Genomic DNA, 21,891 nt, shown 5'->3' with positions numbered 1-21,891 from the left:
TAAAGTGGAAAGCAGATACTGACAAAACGGCTGTCTTTCACATAAAATAATTTTTGTTGTTGTCTTGGTTGCCTTTTATAGCAGTGTTGAACTCTGCAATGAAATTTCTGCCATTCTTTAATGTATAACAAGGAGTCAAGATACGTACTTTAGCTCCTTCAAACTTTATGAAATATTTTTGCCCTGTGTAGCTGTTGCTGTTTCTACAGAATATATTTCACATAAAAGTAAATCGCTAAAAGCAGAACATGATTATGTTGACAGCAGTTGGGGGTAGTTGACTAACAAAAGTAGTGACTTGAATATATGTTTTAAAAGACTGTTTACTGGGATGCTTACCGGTAGAAGTTCTGTTGATTCTGATGGGGATTACTGTTAAGTAAGCATACTTAAAATTGCATGTTATATGTTACAGTAAAATATGTTCAACTAAGTGTTAAAACAGTCAGTGTATTTCTTTTGTCATTTCTTACAGTGCATGCAGGAGATGGGAAATACCAAGGCAAGATTACTTTATGAAGCTAATCTACCAGAGAACTTTCGAAGACCTCAAACAGATCAGTATCCTTTGTAGCTTACCGAACTGGGACTTGTTTGGAGCATTTTAGGTGTTCTGTGATTTATTCCATACATGGCAATGATTTTCAGATATATGCACTACAGAGTCACTGAAAGGCTAAGTTGAAAAGCTGAGTTAAAAACCAGTGGAATAAGGTACCATGAATTGTAATATTATTTTCATGTAGATCAGAAAAGATAAAATTCAAAGGTACCAATCACCCAGATAATACTAACTGTGACTTTTGTGCACACGTGGAGAGAATGTTTGGATAAGCAGGGGTTGAGGCCAAGAAACACTAACTTCTGACTGTACTGTAGATTTACTTCTTTGGGAGATAATCTGACCTATGCTATGTCTGGCCCAATGCTTGTGCTGAATAAATGGAGGTTAAGGAACGGAAACTGCTATTCCAGTGCTGCACCGAATGTGAGGGTAGAGGTAAGTTTTGGGAGTGCCTGAGCCCTTAAGAGCTAAGCCATGCAATCCTTCAAATCCTGACTGTGCTTGTAATGACCATGCTCATAACAGGCTTTCTTATCTGCCCATTTCCTTTCCATTGCAAGTTGGAGCAAGAACTTAAAATAGTAGCTAAAGATGACTGTACAGAAAAATGCAAGTATCGAAAGATTTAATTGCACAGAGTTGACTGCACCTACAGCACAGATGAATTTGTGTTGATCTATAAAAGATGCACACCCCAGTTGAACTTTAATAGACGTTGAGGTAAAATGAAAGATATTCATCTTCTGGTTACCAGTGTTTATGGTGCAACCACTTTTCTCCCCTGAGCAGGAGGATATCTTATTGTGGGCATTTTCCACCAGCTTGCCAGAGAGGCAGGAAGTAAACTTCAGCTTCCTGTTTCCCATGGGAGACCCCTCCTCCTTCCTCAGTTTCTTCCTTGCCTCTAAAGCCCCTTTGTGGCTTCCACAAGGATAAGGTGGTTCTCTTCACAAATCCACTCTTCCATCCCAAGGTGGACTCCAGGTTCCATAGGCAGGAAGAGGTTTACCCGCACACCCTTTTCTCTAACCCTCAGCACTGTGAAGAAAGGATTTGGCACACCCTAGATGTAAGGAGGACCCTTAAGGCTTGCATTCTATGAATGAAAGTGATAAGGCTCACGGTCGCCATGTTCATCTCACTGACCCCTCCCAACAAGGGGAAAGGGATCTCCAGCCATGCCATTGGGTGGTGCCTGAGGGAATGCATAGCGGAGGTCATCATGGCACCCTCGGGGGCATCATGGCACCCTCAGTTTGGGCAGCAGCAACCAGCACAGCATTTGCTGGCGACACTTTGGTGTTGGAGATTTGCAGAGCAGCCATGTGGTCCTTGATATCTACCTTCATCAGGCATTACACGGTGGACACGTACAGTGCAGCAGACGCAAACTTCAGCTGCAGGGTCTTTCAGCACGTGCTGGCTTCACAACCTGTCCCAACTGTTTAAGGGAAATTGCTTTAGAAGGTCCCACAATAAGGAGATGTCCTCCTGCTCAGGGGAGAATGACAATTAGACATTTACATTGAAGGGTCCTTCTCCTCTGAGCGAAGGAGGACATCTCGCCTGCCTCACAGACAAAGAAAAGGTGGGGGGGGGGGGGGGAAGTTGTTAGTTTCTTGGGGGGATGTCTTGTTGGGGCTAGGAACAGTTGTCTTGTTTGTTCAGTTTCCTGTAAAGTTACTCAGGTTGCAGCCTGGTGGGGGATCTGTTCCTCTCCCCTCATCTCCTTACTCTCTTTCCTATCGAGTTCCTGTTGGGGTTCTGAGGGGGTACTATTTATCTGCACTGCTTGTCAGAAGTATCCAAAACTGAGGAAGAAGGAGGGGTCTCCCCCGGGAAACAGGAAGATGAAATTTACTTCCTGCCTCTCCGGCAAGCCGGTGGGACACGGCCACAATAAGGAGATGTCCTCCTTCACTCAGAAGAAAAGGACCCTCGCAGTAAGTGTCTAATGGTCATTTTCTTATTCATTTTAAGATGCAGATATTCTGTGTGAAATGGAGCAGTGAACAGGGATCTTGCTATAGTACTAATTAAAGCAGAACTTGTATGAGAATCCACTTTTGTCTTTACAGCTCTTATCTGGAATGTAATCTAGGAATTAAATGCTCTGCTCCATAAACCCTCTGGTGTTTTTTTGTCATTTTCTGTCTTTTCCTTAAGTTATCTGATCTCAGAGCTGTGGAATTTTTTATCAGGGATAAATATGAGAAGAAGAAATACTATGACAAAAATGCGGTCAGTGTCAGCAACGTAAGCCCATTCCTTTTTCTGAATTTCTCTTAATTTGTTCATAAGGAAATTTAATTGCCACACAGACTATAATGCTGTATGTACTTTTTTTTGATGAAAAATACTGTATATACATATATTAAATGCACAGTAAAGGACTGGCTGTAAATTAGCAAGAAAAAGAGAATTTAGTATAGAGGACTGGCAAAAGTGCCCTTCATTATCTCTAAGAGAATTGGTTGTGAGTGATCCGCATGTTAAATAGAGAACCTTGCCTATTAAATTAGTATAGAACTAAGTAGGAGGGTGCAGATAAATATTCCTTCATTGTTGGTATTTCTGTAGTCCACGCTAAATGACAACTTATTTTTGCCAGCTGAAATGGCCAGGGCTGAGAGAGGTGACTGCTCCTGAAGAAAGCTAATGATTTAAATCCAAAATTAAATCCCATTGTAGTCATTGATCTGACCGCTGGATGTCTGTGATGGATTGTCAAGAGGGAAAGTTGTATAAGTAGCACAGGGATGATAGTGAAAAAATGGCCAGCAGTATTAAGGTAGGAGCTCATACATACTGCAGTCTAGACCTGCTCTGCTGCTGGTCAAAGGGAACAGCTGGGATTTCTCAATCAGGAAGCCTGTTAGGGAAAAAGGAGAGGAATTAGCTTGCACAAAACCTGCTGTTGAAGGTTTATAACAGTACATGTAGTTTAACAGTGTTCAGAACCAGGTTCAGTTACAGATTTGAAAGGTCTTAACTTGGTTTTAAACCATATGCTTTGCATGCAGAAGTACACTGTCGCTGGTATCTCCAGCTAAGAGGATCACATCAGATCTAAGTACTCCCATCCAGAGTAGACAGTGCTAAAATAGGTGAGCTGATGCTTTGACTCAGTACAGTGCAGCTTCATGAGTTCAAATGATACAGTCAGCATACAGGCCTTTCCAGTGTTGGCACTGGTTTCTGGTTGGCAGTGGCTACTGTTTCTAACATAACTGTTAGTCTCTGTATGAGGAAAAAAATTAACCTCTTGTCTACTGTATGAATGTATTGTTTGGTTCAATTTCTACTTGATACATCAGAAGTGAAATTTTGCTAACCTACCTCACAGGATAGTACTTAGGATAAAATGAAGGAGAAGAGGTTCATGAAAGCCACTTTGCGTCCCCATTGGGGAGAAAGACTGAGCATCAATAAAGTAAATCCTATTAAATGAAAGGGTAGCCATGGTGGTGATCTCACTTCCAGCCAATCACCACACACAACTGACTTCCACCTAATGCCCCCCCCATGCTTGGGGGTACTTATGCAAAACGGGGGAAAAAACAACACAAACAAAACAGGAATGTGGCGATTACTCACTCCCATGCGCCTGCCTTTTTACCCCACTGCTGAGGAATTTTGGTCACTTTACCATCTGCCTGAGGAGGAATTGAGTCCATCTATTATGATCCTCTATCCATAATAATTTTAAATGTTTTCCCCTTTTAAAAATTTTTCAATACATCAAGAATGTTGTTAATAATTCATATATGTCGTTTCAATAGCCTTCTTCTCTACTCCTTTTAAAATAAGTGATATACTTCACATTTATCTTGAAATTCTGTAATTTTTTGAACACATAATTTTCAGTTTTCAGAAAGAAATGTTCATATAGTAAAATAAATTGAAGAGAAAAAAAGAAGTAAAAAAATTAAAAGGGGGTGGCAGGTCTTATGGGCTGTAATAGCCTGAAGTTGTCTCACCGTTCATGGTGGGAGCAGATGCCCATGGCTCCCTATCAAGTCTGCAAGGATTCATGTGTCATATTCAGTCTCCCTTTCTGGGAGAGGTGAAAGGAAAATAACTAATCTTTCTCAGCCAATGTTTCTCTCTTCAAATGTCACACAGTGAGATGAGTCTCAGGGCATTTCACTAGTGCTGCTGTTCAGACCACTATTTCCCCAGAAATTATCGCTGGTAGAAGCAATGTTTTTTTTTTAATCTGACCATCCAATCAAAGCTCCAGTGGCCAATCAGAATACTTACTGGGCACCACCCACAGATGCCATGCTAGTGATCCCTGCTTTAACCAGTTATACACACCAGCTGTTCTGGAGCATGTTACAGTTTCAGAGTCATCCAGTAAGGTGAGTAGGAAGTAACACACAGCATGAAAAGATGAAAATAGTAGTAAAGATGATACAGCTCAGAGAGGAGTCAGGAAAAGGTGACCCTGATGCAGTCTTTCTTACTTAGTATCTTGTGCAGATAGAAGGCCAGGCAAATTGCTTCCTACCTTCTTTTAGTTACTCACCTCCTGGGATCTGCTCCTGCTCCTTGTTCCTTCCCCTTTTCTGCTCCTGCTTCTCCCTCCTGATTCTTCCATCCATCTTTTGGTTCCAGTTTTGTTTCATCTTCTACCTCCTAGGGTGCTGCTTTCCTTGGCTTCCCCTGCTTTTTCCTGCCACTTCATGGTGGAGACCATGCATTTCGCTTGTGGTTCTGAATGCTGACTAAGATCTTGACCTCCATTTTAGACTGTCTAGGCAAGCACTAATGACATTACCAGGATCTCCTACCTCACTTAGAATCTTCTGTGGAATTTGCTGTTTAGGGTACTTTACAGAACATCGGGCTAATCAGCTTTCATTCAGTGCTTTGTAAAGGACCCTAAGCCCTTCAGCTGAGGCAATGGAGGCTGAACAACGTTGTCTGGTGATGTCTGGGCAATCCTAAATGGTGGCTTGAATCTCTCAAGATAGCCTCACAAGCTCTTGGTTGTCGTTCTCCAGTGTGTATAGTCTGCACAGGTGCAAAATGTACAGTTCTTGGGGTACACCAGGTAAAAAAAATCAGGGAGGATCTTTTTCAGTTTGGAGAAAACTCTGTCCTAGCCCTGGATTTGCCCCCATTGCAGATTTTTATACGTTTTTTAAAATATCTTTTTATTGAGAATTTAAATTATTAAATCTATATTTATACACTATAGAAAACCCAGTCATTAGAATAGAAAACATTAACAACAAACAATTATTGACGAACATTAACAACAACAACAAATTAAATGCTGGTAATGATACTGGTCACTTAAACAAAAACCCAATGAACTATTTATTATGTGCAGATTCTCCCTATCCATCTGCTAGATTTTGCCTCTTATCAAATTCTTGTATCTTAAATTCAACATTTGTTTATTTATAAATTCATACATGAATCTAGTTAATGCATCACCTTTCAAACAAATAACATATCTAAATTAAGAGACTTATTGTTTTAACTAAAGGATTTTGTTTCAAATTAGAAAATTACCGTATATACTCACGTATAAGTCGACCTGCATATAAGTCGAGGCACCTAATTTTACCACAAAAAACTGGGAAAACTTATTGACTCGCGTATAAGTCGAGGGTGGGAAATGCAGCAGCGGCTGGTAAATTTCAAAAATAAAAATAGATGCCAATAAAATTACATCAATTGAGGCATCAGTAGGTTAAATGTTTTTGAATATTTATTTCAAAGAAAAACAGTAAACTGGCTCTGTAAGTGGAAAAAAGGGTCAACAAGAACAATATGGTATCAACAATAACTTTAAAAGTACAAAAACCTTAGCTCAACCAGCAACCAAGCTAAAACACAAGAGTTAAAATCCTCCAAAACTGGATTCCTCATCATCATCTGTATGTCCAAATGTAACCCAACTTAGATGTTAAGAGGGATATTATCAGAAATGGAAAATCTACTATTCGCTTCCATTGTAAACAATGGGGGATGGGGCATCCCCTTTGGGGGTCAATAACTTTGGATCCCCTGACCCAAACTTCACCAAACCTGGCTGGTATCATAAAGAGCCTCTCCTGATGAGACCAGCCAGGTTTGGCGAAGTTTGGTTCAGGGGGTCCAAACTTATGGACCTTCAAAAGGATAGCTCCATCTACTATTAGCTCCCATTGAAAACAATGGGGAATGAGGCACCTCCTTTGGGAGTCCATAACTTTGGACCCCCTGAACCGAACTTTACCAAACTTGGCTGGTATCATCAGGAGTGTCATCTGAGGGTACTCTGAAATTTTGGTGCCACTAGCATAAAAACTGCGCCCCCTGCTGGCCGGCAAAGTAAAAACACACAAACAATTTTAATGACCCGCATATAAGTCGAGGGGAGCTTTTTCAGCATTAAAAATGTGCTGAAAAATTCGACTTATACATGAGTATATACGGTAGCCCTGTATTCATTTTGGACGTTTATCTTTTAAGGTGTTCTAGGTACGGTTTCCATACTATTTCAGATTTTTCCGGTGTCTCTGTTAGTCTTCATGTCAATCAATCCAGTTCCATTGCTTCAATTAATTTTTCTTTCCCATTGGTTCATGGTCGATGCTTCTTCCACCACCACCACCACCCGCCCCGCCCCAGTATTTCGCAATTTGGATTCTAGCTGACGTTGTCATATAAAGGAACAGATTTTCATTTAATTAATTTATTTTCTGTCAACCCCAAACAGGGAATCTCTGGTTTTAATGGATTCTTTGTTTTCAGTACTTCATTCATTTCATCAACAATTTTCCCCCAATAGAGCTTTATCTTTTCACAAGTCCACCACATGTGGATAAATTTACCTCTGCCTTTCCTACATCTCCAACATTTTCCGTCTGCTTTTTTGTCTGTTTTTGCTAGTCGGCTTGGTGTTAAGTACCATCTATTAAATAATTTGATAAAATTTTCCTTTATATTCATTGATAATGTAAACCTGTAATTCTTTTTCTAGATATTACTCCAATCTGTTAATGAGATGTTTTCCCTATATCTTTTGCCTAGCTAATCCTCTTTCTTAACCACTTCCTGTTCTGTTCTTATTTTTAATAGTAATTTATATATTTTACTGATCAATTTTTTGTTATTTTCCTTATTTCATCAAATTCGTTTAGTTTATTTTGAAAACCAAATTGTTTTAAGTCTTTTTAAAATACTTCTGTCAACTGTTGGTATGTAAACCAATGACATGGTTTGCTGTCTGTTCCTTTATATGAGAACGACAGCTAGAATACGTTTTTGATATAAAATATGTCAATATATGTTTTTGAAGTATTATGGAAATGTTTATAAATAAACCTGATCCTGTTTGTGTTAGCTAGATCTGTTCATACACAAACCAAGTAGTGCTGTGAATAAAGCTGAAAATTCTGTGCTTATTGCTATTATACACAGACCTTCAGAAGTCTGTATGACTTGCTTGGTAGTGTATGACTGTAAGGCAATTAATTATCTATCAAGTTTTTTTGCTATTTTTAAATAGAGAGCTTTATTTAAAAATACATTTAATTAGAATTCTTGATTGTCCTTCTTCATTGTTAAAATAAATAATTGGTAAGAATGAGCAAGAAGAAGAGTTTTTTTACCTCATTCCATAACCCCGTGGGAAAGAATTCTTTCTGAGCTCCAGGACATTTAATATTTTAGCAGCCACATTGGGAAAAATGTGAACAATGAGTGAGACTTAATTATTTTCCTTCATGCTTGTGATGTGATCTTACCCAAGTTCATTTCTCATTTTAGATTCTAGTATATTCAGCCATAAATCATTCACTGCTACCTGATAACCCACCCACTCTTCTTGGAACTGGCTGTAGTGAACGTATAAAGAGATGAACAGTTGACTGACAGCATGCATGGTTTTTTACGGCGGGTTAATTTTTGCTATGGTCAGTTCTTGGATTGAGTTGGGGAAGTCCTTTCTGAATCAATCTTCTTTGGGATGGCAAATGGGTGTAATCGCTTTTAGAAGTAAAATTAATTAATTAATTAATTAATTAATTATTGAATTTATACACCGCCCTCCCCTAGAGGGCTCAGGGCGGTTTACAACAAATTAAAAGCACACATCTTACAATAACAATGGTGTACATTAAAATACAGCGTCCAATAAAATATAACAATAACAGCAGTAACAGTAACAATAGACGGCATCCAATATTTAACTTCCCTAGGAGGGAACAGTAGGGCCCCCCAGTTGTTAGATAGAAGGGGGGGAGATGAGGAGGAAAGGGGGCATCAGCGGCTGGTCTACCCAAAAGCCCGGCGGAATAGCTCGGTCTTACAGGCCCTGCGAAACTCATTAAGGTCCCGCAGGGCCCAGACAGCTGGAGGAAGAGCATTCCACCAGGCAGGGGCCAGGGCTGTAAAAGCCCTGGCCCGGGTAGTGGCCAGCCGCATCATAGAGGGGCCAGGGACAAGCAAATTTGCCTCAACATGTATCCTAAAAATTGCAAACTTCTTGAATTGCTTGTTTTTCCTCCCTCTATGTCCTGTCTTGTTTTTTCTGCATTTCACCTGTATCTTCTAAGATAAACGGACAGCAATAAAGTAAACTTTCGGCTGTTCCAGTAGCCTGTTAATTAAATCTGCCTTGGTGCTTTTCTTGTCTTTCATCTGCTTTGTACAGATGCCTTCCTCTGAAACTGCTCAGCCTTTGGCATCCTCTCCTTCTCTGCAAGCTGCTTCTGAGAAAGTTAAGATGGAGGTATTTCCTCTTCCTACTATGTATACAGTATCTGGGTACAGATGCTTTGTGGTTTTTGGTTTATTGATAATGAGCCTTAACATTTTCCAGACCAATATCATGATTTTTTGTTATAGGCTTTTAAAACTAAACAGTCAGCTTGGGGAATCCTTAGACTTTTGTATACCTACTTCTCATCCGTGCCAATTAATGAATGATGTCTTGGCTTGCATCAAACCTTTGTAATTACGTCTGAACAGTGAATTATGACTTGCATCCTTCCCCACAAATCAGGATTTTGAACTTGTCTTTTGCTGTACTGCTGTGTTTTTAAAGATAACTTCTTGGGGTGGGGGGTGGGGTGGGGAATCCCTATAATTTATTGGGCATACAGAAGTCCTGAAGACATAGTTAGTATTCCATTTTCCTGTCTAACTCCAAAGAACACATACAGAAGTGTAAAGTAGGTTTGTGCAGTCATTGTGTAGATAAGATTGCCAGTGTGAAATATTAGCATGATCATGGATGGCAATACACCTGCAACGTTCGTATTTCAAACTTAAAAATTATTGTGTAGTAGATCCTAATGAAAATGTTCTCTTCACAGAAGGAAAAAGAAAAAAAGAAAGAAGAGAAAAAGAAAGACAGAGACCCAGAAAAACCTTTGAAATGTTTAGGAGTTGAAAAAGTAAGACTTTTTCCCTTTGCAAACAGATGTTTAACAGTATATGTCTTTGCACTATAAATATGTATGCAATAAATGTAATTTAAAGCTTAAATATTGCTCAGCATGAGTCACTGGAAATAATCTGACTTTCTATATCAGAAATATATCCACAAAAGAAAAGAAACTTTTACTCTTTCATTTTACAGATTGCTTTGGGTCTCTTCTTCCAGCTGTCTTTTTGTGCTAACTACAGCTGACAACGGTTATCTAGAAAGGGAGAGGGACTTGCAGTGCCTTTTAAGGAGAGATTGTGGCTTGCATAACATGACTGTATATGAGAGCTCTATCAGTTTTAAACCATTTCTTAAACAGACACTCTGAGCCTTGCTGTTGGATTGGGGAGGGTATTAAGTTTAAATAAATAAACTGTTCCCCATGGTGATTTTAGTGATCTGCTAGAGTGTGGTAAATCCCTGGGAGGCAGTTAGTGCTTTGACCATATACAAAGTCCTAGTAGGAGTTAGTGAAGGGATGAAAGCTGCCCACTGTCGTGATCTGTGCATTGAAATTGAATGAATGGATGAAATGGGGTTGGTCACAGAAATGTGTTTAGTTCAGATTCTAGTAATACAGTGAAGTCTAAGACAGTGTCTGGTATTCTTTAACATGGAACTTATCCTTTATTTTTGCTACACCAGTGCACCAGTTTATAGGCAGAGTAGAATTTTGTCCAGAACATAACGCATGGACACAAGACTGCCTGACAGCAGAATTCCTCAGTAAATTTTGTGAACTCTGGGCAGAAAGAGACTTTATGGAAAATAAAACCTAGCCTAAAATAAAGCCTTAAGAAATGGTGATCTTCATTATTTGTATAGTTACATCCAAGATCAGAGCTTTTTCTGAAGCAAAGAACCATAACAATATTATACTATTGGTGTCTCGCCACCAAAGGTTAGGCGGATTATCTGAAATTATTTTATATGCCCTCTTCTTGCGTAACTCTGCTGCCAGCAACAGTGTAGGTCTTTTCCTAATGGGTCAGGTGTTGCTTCCTGGTGCTTATGTCACCTACAGTGTTCAGTTGTGTTTGTAGTTTATAGACCTTCTCCGCTGTCAGAGCAGGACAAATCACATGAAGCACAAACAAGAGTTGCATGAGTTTTTTAGTGTGTGTCTGCGCAGCATCAGGCTTGCAACTCTATTGCAGCCCCTTCTGCATTTGCAGCTTTTTCAGGAAATTCCAAATACCCATAGCTTTGAGTCCCTTTCCACATCATTGCGGGGACATGCAAGACCCGACTTGAGCCATCAAAAGTGGGAGTGGCAATGGTACTCTGAGGCCAGAAAGAATAAGATTGATGAAGTAGCCTGCCTGCCTTTTTGTTTATTTATTGTTGCACCTTTTAGGGTTGGTTGGTGGAGTTGGCATCAGGATTTCCCCCCTCCCCCCTGTCTATAGGGGTGAGCCAGCCATGTGACCTGGTCCAGCTTTGCCATCTTCACGGGTGTGATCTGCCACTTATTCTGTTGCTGCCAAACTCAGTGAGGAGGGGTAGAAATAAAGTAGAACTGTAGTAGAAATAGAGACAGCAAAAATTAGAAAATAAGAAGCCCTAGAATTAGGAGGTTATGCATCTGTTGTGATTCAGGAAGACAAAAACATGCTATGGAAAGCAAAAATGCCTCATGGGGAAAGAAAAATGGGATATCAAATGAGGATACACAATGGCCTGTAGCTGCATGGAAAGTAGTGTGAAGAGAGCCAGAAAGGAAATGGGAGACAGTTGAGAAATGGGCTATAGAGATCTGTGACTGGGGAAAACAGAAAAGAAGATATGAGAGATGGGCTGCAGATCTGTTGTGGTGAAGACAACATGTTATGGAGTCAGGGGAGGGTAAAGAACTAAAGTATGTTAATGAAGAGAGGAATTAAAAGAGAACTGAAGTGGAAGTGTTCATGTTCATGGAGCAGAGGGCAAAGGTCATTTGATAGATTATGCTAAAATGAAAGTACTGGATTAATATTATAACAAATGCCTTCCTACCTGGATGCAGCCTGCTTGAGTTTCCCCCAGCAATTAGTTTTCCCTTCCCTGAAGAGTGGATGCTCTCCTTCACAGTGGGATGCTCAAGAGCCAAACACAGGGACAGCTGATGCAGCTCATTTCAGAGCAAGAGAGAATGAGATTATGCCCTCCCTCCCTCCCACCCTCAGATAACAAATCTATGAAGATAGCTACTCACACATTTTTTAAAATGGAAAAGCTATATATTGCCAGAATCAGCAAGATGGGCTGAGTACAACTATGTACATTTTGCATTGAAAAGGTGCCCAAGATTGGAGAAAAGGTGCCCTGCAGAGCAAACGTCCTGGGGCAACCTTCAGCAAATGGAGGCAGCCAGGGAGAATCTCCTCAGCACCACACAAAATGTCGGGAGCAAATGGAGGGTGAAACTGACCAGAAAGCAAAACGGTTTTCCCCTCTGATGCCTTTGCTGTCTCGAACCAAACCAGCCACCGCCTCTTTTAAAGATTTCCCCTGGACTTCTTCTTTTGGGTGAGGGGAGTGGAAAGAATCAGTCACCTTTTTTGTGCTGTGCAGAACAGATCTATGTTCTGGAAAATGTCCAAGTGGCAGTTCTTCTCCACACAGCATTTATAAATATTAAAAGGTTAAATGACAGCTTAAGCCAGCGTGGTGTCATGGTTAATCTGGAGAACTGGGTTTGATTCCCCACTCCTCCTCTTGAGTGGCAGAGACTTATCTGGTGAACCAGATGGGTTTCCACACTCCTACATTCCTGCTGGGTGACCTTGGGCTAATCACAGTTCTGTCAGAACTCTCTCAGCCCCACCTACTTCACAAGTTGTCTGTCGTGGGGAGAGGAAGGGAAAGGAGCTTGTAAGTCACATTGAGTCTCCTTACAGGAGAGAAAGGTGGGATATAAATCCAAACTCTTCTTCTTAAAGAAGGATTGAGTTAATTTACATGACCTGTAATCATGGCATTGTATATTGGCTTGTGTCAGTTGGAGGGGAGAGGGGTCAAAGCAAGTTACAAGCTTTTTAATAATATGGGATGCAAATCGTCTGCCTTCTAGCAGGAAGAAATAATTGTTGCCAATTTTTCTAATTGCTTTTCTTTAGAGAAAACAGCAGCAGTATATTTTAGCCACAGTGCACTACGTAAGAGAATAGGAAAACGGCAACTGCTCCTATCACCTAAATATATGAATTTTCTTAAATAATGCTTAATGTACATTTTCTGTGTGTTTGTAGTAGTAGTAGTTACCTAGATTTTTTTAAAAAATGTAATAATGGCAATCACAAAGGAATTCATAATAAGCACCAGAGGAGGACTGCATAATATGCCTGATAGGATACATGCTGAGCCATAAAATGTAGTTAGTATAACCTTGGGAATCATATGTTGCAGAGTGATGTTTGAAAAATGTTTCAATATTAAATATATATCATACCCCCAGCATTTAAATTTGATTTAAAGTATGAATAAATATGTGTTGTTTAACTGCACTCTTTTAATTTGTTATGTGTAAACAATAGTGTAGGAGCTGCAGTAACAGGTACCTATATATTCACAAAACAAATAACTGCTCATGCTTGCTTCTCACATCATAGCCTAGAGAGAATCAACTAAAAAGGAAGGAAAATTGAATGTTTCTATTGCTTACTTGCAAATGTTTTTATAATGATTTCTTTTATAAGTCATCCAGATTTGGATGAAGTTAAATGAGAGAAGGGGAGACAGATGGGATATAAATGGACATTTACTTCATTTGTACCCTGCCTTTTTCCCTGGTGGGAAGACGTTGACTTTCATTGTTCTCCACCTCTCCATTCTATCCCCACTCAACCCTGTGAATTTGGTTAAGTTGAGAGTTTGAGGCTGGCCCAAGGGCACTCAACAAGCTTCCATGGACGTGTGGGGATTTGAAAAATAGTGTCCCAGATCCTTGTCTGACACTCATTATGTCACACTGGCTGTCTAAAATTATGCAGGCTTGTCTTTTAACTTTGTGAATTTTGCTGCATGTACTTTATGTACTTTAAAAATGTTTAGAGCAGATTTTCTTGTTCCACCTTTTTTGTGTTTCAATTAGACTGTATTTCCTGGTGAGGAAGAGTATATATGGATGTATGGGCTGGATTTGTGGGCATACTCCTAAACTCTAAACTGCATCAGTACTCTGTTGTGTAGGAAGTAACGTCACGGAGGCCAACTTGTGGTAAAGGACTGAGCTGCTGCTGAGAGTTACCTCAGATCCTTCTGAATCCCTCTTTCGTTCAAAATTATTTGTTCACCATATTCAAGGTTGGGTGGAATAGACAGACCAAATTCAGGTGACACATACAGCTCTAAGGGCCATTTTTACACTATCTATAAATTCACGGAGGAGACACTGGTACATTAAGCATAGAAAATAATTGTTGCCTGTTTAAATAAATTGCATATGTGATATGATCTTGTACCCGCCTGTTTGGAAATAAGTCAAGGCCAGTAAGGTAAATGGACATAAGACTCTAAACTTAAAAGGATTAAGATAGGATTTTCTACGTTTTTTAAAAAAATGTTCGCTATTAGTGTTATAAAAGACTGGTCAAATTAGCCTTTCTAGATAAAACATGGGGACAGATAGCTGGTAGTAGCTAATATGTTATTTTTTTAAAAGTCTACTGTGAAGAGAATTTTCTGTCTGCAAATTAGACTTTCTAATTATTCTCCCCCCTTACACTCATGTAACTTTATTTTATTCATAGGCAAGAAAAACTGGCTAAAGGCTTTAAAAATTATCAGCTTATTTAAGAAACACAATAACATTCCTATAGTAGGCAAAAAAAGTGCAGAGCCCCCCCCCCATTTTTGTTGCTGTTTATGTTCAATTTAATAAGTCTTGTGGAGTCTTATGGGGCTTACTGTCAAGTAAGTGGGCATTATCTTAGCTGAAGACAATTTGCTAGACATGATGACCTTTTGATTTATTTAACAGACATGATCCATGTTTTCCTAAGGTGGAAGTGTAACTACCTTTTCCCCTCCCATATATTTTTTGTAGAGTCATGATATTGTAGCTAACTTACCATTAAAACTTTGATTTTTTTATTTTGAGTACCTTGCCTTGGAGAAGGATAAAACAGCATTGGATCCAAGGCTTCCTGTAAATAGAGCCAGCTCATAAAAGCAGATTTTATTTTGTCTCCCCCATCCATTAACTGCCACTGGTGCCCTTCCCCTGTAAAGCTGCATGTGAAAAGATTCCGAAAGTCATAAGTCTGGAGCCCAGAGATCTACCCCATCAACCCACTCCTCTTTATATTTCAAGAGGAAGCAAGTATGAGTTGTCCAGTATGTTCATAAACTTTCACCCCAGATCAGCATGGGGAGGAGGAGGGGGAGGTGGCTGCCTCAGCTGGTGAGCTTGCAGTAGGCTCTCCAGCCCAGATTAGCACAGGAGGGGTCGCTCACCAGGCCACACTGGGTGCAAAGTGGGATGAGTGCATGGTCTGATAAGCCTGCAGTGGGCTCATTAGGTCAGATCATGGGAGGGGGGAGAGGTGTTGCCTCAGCTGCCTCATGGTCCTGATAAGCTCTCTCAAGGGGCCAGGTTTGGCACCTGGGCCATGTTTGACACCCCTGCTCGAACGAGTTTAATTGCAACAATTGAAAATGGACAAAAGAGTAGGATTCTTTGAAACACACACACGTGAAGCGTTCATTAATAAGCAGTGTTCTCAGCCTGTTGTGCATTTCTAATGAGTATAGTGAAGAGGTGATAATTTTCTAAATCAGGTAGCAATGTGACTGCAGAAGTGCAGGAAAAGGAGACCAGAATAGTGGGCTCAGCTAATTAAAGGTGCAACAATTGGAGGATTCAGATTTAAACAACCATAGTATTTTGAAAAGAATTTAGCAAGCAGTTTTCAGGCCCTGGGTAAAGCTGATTCCAAAAAGTCTGTCTTATACAGGGAGAAGCATTTTTTTGCGGTAGTATAACAAGTCAGTGGACCCAGAGCATTTTTCCTTCCCTCCCATTTAAGGTAAACAGTTATAATTTTTTTACAGATAACCCATAATTTTAAAAAGCACAAGCCTGTATCTGATGGATTGGGAATGTTAAGTAAGAGCTTAGTGCTAATTGTGTATTTGGGTGACTGGTGTTCATGCATATAAATGTTGCTTAAACAAGCAATTTAAATCCTCAGGCTTCCATTTTGTAAATACACTAAACAACCATGCCTACATCAGCTGGTCAATAAGCCTGACAGTTACCTAAATTAAAAGTCAATATTTACTGAGTTTAACTTTAGGTTCTTAGATGAGGTAAGGATAAAACAATTTCTGCAACTTATAGTTGACTCTTAGATGAAACCTTTAACAACCTCCATTGTAAAACATTTTTTGTGTGGATGAATAGCAACTACTGTGTTAATTTTATTCTTGCTTCTGAAGTCTAATGTGCAGTGCATTTTAGCAGTACTTTGGTAGCAAGCCAAAAGGTACACTTGTGATGTACTATTTCAAAATGAAGCTAGAGGAAAATGAGTTCCTATGTTCAGTATTTTGGTACCTTAAACAAAATCTTTCATCTTGCATAACCTTTTCTGTTCTAATGACAAGCCTAACAGGTGTCCTAGTCAACTGGGAGGGTAACTCTCTAAAATATTTCTTTTAAAAAAAGGTATGATTAACAGTGCAATCTGCTGGGGCTCAAGAACCACCGTGACCCTGGTGGCAGGGTCATTGCCAGTCCATGCAGTGTAAGTGGCACTTATGCCACTGCAGAGGTAACTTAAGTGAGTGCTGGGGAGCTGCATGATTCTATATCACCTGGGCACCATTGCAGCCATTGTACTGGCACTTCTTTGCCACAGGAGTCGACACCAGTGGGGGCTTTCCCAGGGCAAAGCTGACTTTAATCAGCTTCCTGACGGCTAACACCGTTGGGCTGCATGGGGGTGGGGGTTCTCTTTGGATGCAAGGGACTGTGCTGTCCTCAGCCAATGCCTGATTAATAACATATCATTACACAAATAATAGGCAGCATTATAAGCATTCTGAACAATAAAAGTCTTATGGAAATTATTTACAATAAAAATGAAGTGTGTAGTGAAGTAATGGTAATTTGCCAGATTGCGCTGATACTCTGGTTTAATACATTTTGTTAGCAAGAAAGAATGAAAGGGGTTTTGACAAATCTTTCAGACAAGAAATCTTCAGTGGGAGTAATAGGTTTTAATGCATGCTTATTGAAGTAAGTGGTGTGAAAGGGGCATATTAACTGTCAGAAAAAAATATCTGCAGGCCTGTTGAAAATGTACAGGAAATATCTAACATTACATTTTGCCTTAAGGGAATTCTTGAATGTTTTAGGCAATCATTTTAAAACTTTATTGCCATCAAGGCAATAAAAAGAATGAATCCAATTAGTTTATATGAAAGTTACAGTTCATACTGAAAGAGAGCAAAATAAGTTTTTCCCCTAGTAATTGTGGACACTCTGTAAGCCTTGACTAAGTTGCATGTTTTTCTTGGTGTTATCAGGGTGTTTTTTTTTAAGTTTTAGTAATGGTTTTTATAGTGGCTTGTAAGTAGTTTGAATTATTTATTGGAGGTGAAATCAAAAGGTGTGATCATCTAAATTTTGTTCTTGAATTGAGCAAATTTCATTCTGCATAACTTTCTCTTTTTGGGAGGAGGGGATTGTCTGATACAAATGTATTTCACGTAGGTAGTCACTAATGTGACTTTTAGGTTAATAAACAAAGAGAAACAGGCCAATGGAAAAACATCAGAGTGTGGTTGATGTATTCTAAGAGGTGACTGGTTTGAGTAGCACAGTATATTCAGATTTAAAATAATGTAGACTTTTCGACCGTGGATTTGCACTACCCTGTATACATAATTCAAACTATATTTATTTAAGGTGTCTGCAGTGATTATCCATTTCCATTTGACTGAACCTGAGCACAGTCTGCCTTGCAACATCCAAGTGTTAAGGACAATATTTAGTTCATTTCAAGACTGTCTTAAATGTTAGTCTTTCACTGTATAGGAGTTTTGGATCAGTGAATCGTCTTATGAGCAGCATTAAATATTACATGGGGTGCTGGCAGCAGAGGACAAGCTAAACTGTGAAGAAGCCCCTCCTCATACTAGCATCTCTAGGCGACTTACATAAACACAATAAAAACCACAACAAAAACAATAAAATATGACAATTACAACTGCAATTAAAATAGCCCACCATGACTTCCCCCATCCCCTAGAGTCTAGACCAGCAGCTTTGGGGGGGGGGGGGGTTGCAAATGTCTAACCAAATGCCTGGGCAAAGAAGATCTTTGCCATGTGCCTAAACCCATCAATGGGAGGGTCATGGAAAATCTCCAAGAGGGGGCTAATCCAGAACCTGGGGGCAGTCAAGGAGAAAGCCCTCCCATGTGCACCTGCCCTAAACTATACTTCAGCTGGGTGAAGAGTGCCTCCCCCTATGATCTCAGTGCCATACAGGTGCAGGAGGTCCTTCAGGTAGGTAGGGCCCACACAGTTTAGGATTAAATCTGCTTGGACAGTAGTCATGGCATGCACACCTATGGAACAGTGTGTGACTAATCACTGCCATGTTTCTCTTTCTGCTGCTTCTAATAACATAGAGTGACTGTATGTTTGGAAATCACTTAATAGTGGGGCTTCAGGATATGAAAGAAAGTCAAAGTAGGATTTGCATTGATTAATATCTACACTATAGTTAAATATGTTTGTTTGTGTGCTTAGCTTTATATGTCTCCATTAGTCACTGGATGAAACTTTCAATTAAAGGGAATAATCAAATCACAATTTGGATCTAATTTCTGAATCTTTTTGTGAACATAAAATGGCAGACAATTGGAACAAATGTGAAGGAGCGTCTTTCAGATTAAATTATATTGAGATGCTGCATAAATTATATGCATCTATGCTGCTGACACTCAAGTACTGAAGACCGTATTAATTTGAATTAGACACATTTTCTACATGACTGTATAAGCTACAACATTATGTTTGACTTGATACAAACATATTTGAATACCTTATAAAGGGACTAACATCAGTTCACATCTGTCTGACTTCTGAATTTGTAAAAGCACAAATATAATGTGTTCTGGTTTACTGTGTTTGTTGGAAAGTGAGATGACCCTGAATGTAAGACAATCCCCTTCCTCCAAAAAGAGAAAGTTATACATAAAAGCAGATGCCCCTGAATTCAAAACAACCTCTCCTGAAGCATAATAAACCATTTTACTGAATAGTAATCAAGAAGGGGGGACCCATGAGACACTCATGGGAAAATTACCCCAATGTTCACTCCTTAGCCCTCTGGTTTCTGACACCCACAGCTACCATTCTGTACCCTCCCACTCATTGCCATCTTACTACTTCATCCCTGTCCCCCGCCTTGGGACTTTACTCATGTTCTTCACCCTTACTGTTCCACCTGCCTAAACTCACCCATGGCACTCCACTCACCTTTCCTACATTTACTGCTCTCCCTACCTACCTTCCCACCATGAACAATGCACCTACCTCGTCCATCAATGTAATACTTGCAGCACCTTTCTCTTTACTGCCGTACAACCTCTTTCCACCATTACTGGAGTCACTGCTGAAACCAAATGGCCCTCCACAGTTGCTGGCCTGCTGCAGCTTCCAGTCTCCTTGCTGCTGGGTCAGCTTTCCCCCCACCATCACAAGAGTCACTGCCAAAGCTAGGTGGCTGCTGAACTTCCTATCACTGAGCCTGCCTCCCTTTCCAAGATTATTGGAACTGCCACCAATGAAACCAGGTGGTCCTTTGTGGTGACTGGCAACCCCCACACACCTTCTCCCCCAAAATTGCCGGATCCAAGTAGAGGATTTTGTTTGGAAGAGGTGACGAGCACTGGGTGACAGATTTTAAGATGGATCTGATTCAATGATAAAGAATAGGGGGAGATTTTTGCCCTCCAATATGGCAGCATTTGCAATTTTTTTTACCAACACAACCTGTGGTGCTGTTCTAAACATAAGGTGAATTCACCAAGATGATCATAATTCATGGAGCCATTCAGAATATGTAGGCTTGGTCTATGAGCTAGTTTAGCAAGGCAAATCCCAGTGTCGTTTGAACTCTGATCCTTGGACATGCAAGGCAGGGGAGATCCCTGACTCCTCTTCTAAGTCATCCAGTGTCAGCTTATATTTGCCCAGAAGGAATGGTCCTTAGGCCCCATTAAAGCATTTAGATCAACCTCCCTTAAAACCATGGCCTCAGGATATTCTGTGCAGATTTGCTACATGAAATTCAAGAGCTGACCAGTTGGCATCTGTCTAGTTTTCTGTTCAAGGGAGGCAAGTCTGTATATATAATTAACAGACTACTCCTTTCAAAATAGGAAAGCAGCCATGACCAACTGTTCTGGGGGAAGTAACACTAGATGTTGGACTCTTTAAAAAAAATACCCAATGCCCCCTTCCACTTCCCTGACCCCCACCCTGGCAATGCCTCAGTCTTGTAAGAAAAGTGTCCATCTGAATGAAGATCTTCAGCTGTTCAGGTCTCTTGTAATATAATCACATTGTAGTTCAGACCAAAAAAAGGGCTTTCTGGGCCACACGATACACAACAAAACCCGCCAGTCATGTTCTACAATAACATTTCAAGAGCATTTATGTTTTTCTGGACATGTTGCTTTGAACTCAATCTGGTGTGGGTTTCTTGGACTCCAGAAAGTTTGAGGCATTGTGCCTCCAGCCTTCCGGCTACCCCTTGCACCATATTTGAAGTTAGAGCAACAATATTACCACCCATAGACTCCCAGCTTGATTTTTTTGGGTGAACTGATGGGTCAGAAAGTTCCAGCTCTTCTAAAATAGAATTATGGTCATCAGACTGCCTCAATGATACACAAGCTTTGGAAGTTTGTGAGGGGCTGTTTGAAGAGACACTTCTATGCCTGAACTGTTGTTGTGAAGATTCCAGGAGGGATCAAATTGACTCTTTTTTAGGGGAAGTTCCACCTCACTGGATGCCTGAGAGCTGTTAGGGTTCAAACAATTAGGAACAAAAAAAATTCAGGGGTTCCATGAAACTGAGCAAGGCTGCTGACAGATTGCCTCACCCCATGAGGCAAAAGAAATCTTTGATTTGGTCTGTTGCTTTGCTAGCAACACATGGTCATGAAAATTCCCCCTGGTGTTTCTGTACTTTTTCCAAAGGAAGAGGGACTCGTTTAAGCATAAGCATAAGCATAAGCATTTTATTGTCATTGTGCACGCACAACGAAATTTACAGCAGCATTCCTCGATGCACACAATTTCAGACTCATACAATTTCAGACTCATGCAATTTCAGACTCATACATCATCATCCTCCACCCATCCCTACATAGCCCCAAATACATCAATATGAAGCAGCGGAGTTTAGCATAGCCACAGCTCTAGAGTAGAAGCTGTCTCTAAGCCTCTTTGTCCTAGTTCTGAGGGCCCTGTATCGTCTGCCAGATGGTAGCAGTTTAAAAAGAGAGTGTGCTGGATGAGGCGGGTCCCTTAGAGTATTTTGGGCTTTATTTAGACTTCGGGCATTATAGATTTCTTCCAAGGAGGGGAGAGGGCAGCCGATAATCCTTTGTGCAGTATTGATCACCCTTTGGAGCGCCTTCCTATTCGCCACTGTGCAACTGGAGAACCATACACAGATGCAGTATAGCACAGCGGTAAAAGGACACCAGAAGTTTTCCATCTAGTTGTTGCTTCCTTAAAAGTCTCAGAAAGTACAGTCTTTGCTGGGCTTTCTTAACCACCGCGGTAGTCTGTACTCCCCAGGTCAAATCCTCTTTAATCATAACGCCCAGGAATTTAAAACTAGCCACCCGCCTGAGCTATTCCTTCTATAGTCCACTATGAGCTC

General features: G+C 40.3%; 1 protein-coding gene across 4 annotated transcripts in view; it reads left to right on the top strand.

Moving 5' to 3' along the window:
* SMAP1 (small ArfGAP 1) overlaps positions 1–21,891 on the top strand; it is an 89,710-nt gene that overhangs the window by 36,353 nt on the left and 31,466 nt on the right. The window contains exons 3-6 of one of the 4 annotated variants that reach the window (XM_048496223.1): positions 476–561; positions 2,746–2,806; positions 9,222–9,299; positions 9,886–9,966. In XM_048496223.1, coding sequence (XP_048352180.1) covers positions 476–561; positions 2,746–2,806; positions 9,222–9,299; positions 9,886–9,966 — 306 coding nt within the window. Of the gene's footprint in view, positions 1–475; positions 562–2,745; positions 2,822–9,221; positions 9,300–9,885; positions 9,967–21,891 lie in introns of all 4 variants that reach the window. The other 3 variants (XM_048496215.1, XM_048496242.1, XM_048496232.1) reach the window with 3 other exon arrangements.

This window comes from Sphaerodactylus townsendi, linkage group LG01 (assembly GCF_021028975.2).
Source record: "Sphaerodactylus townsendi isolate TG3544 linkage group LG01, MPM_Stown_v2.3, whole genome shotgun sequence".
Lineage (NCBI taxonomy): Eukaryota > Metazoa > Chordata > Lepidosauria > Squamata > Sphaerodactylidae > Sphaerodactylus > Sphaerodactylus townsendi.
The sequence above is the reverse complement of the archived record's forward strand: the minus strand, read 5'-3'. Positions and strand labels throughout refer to the sequence as shown.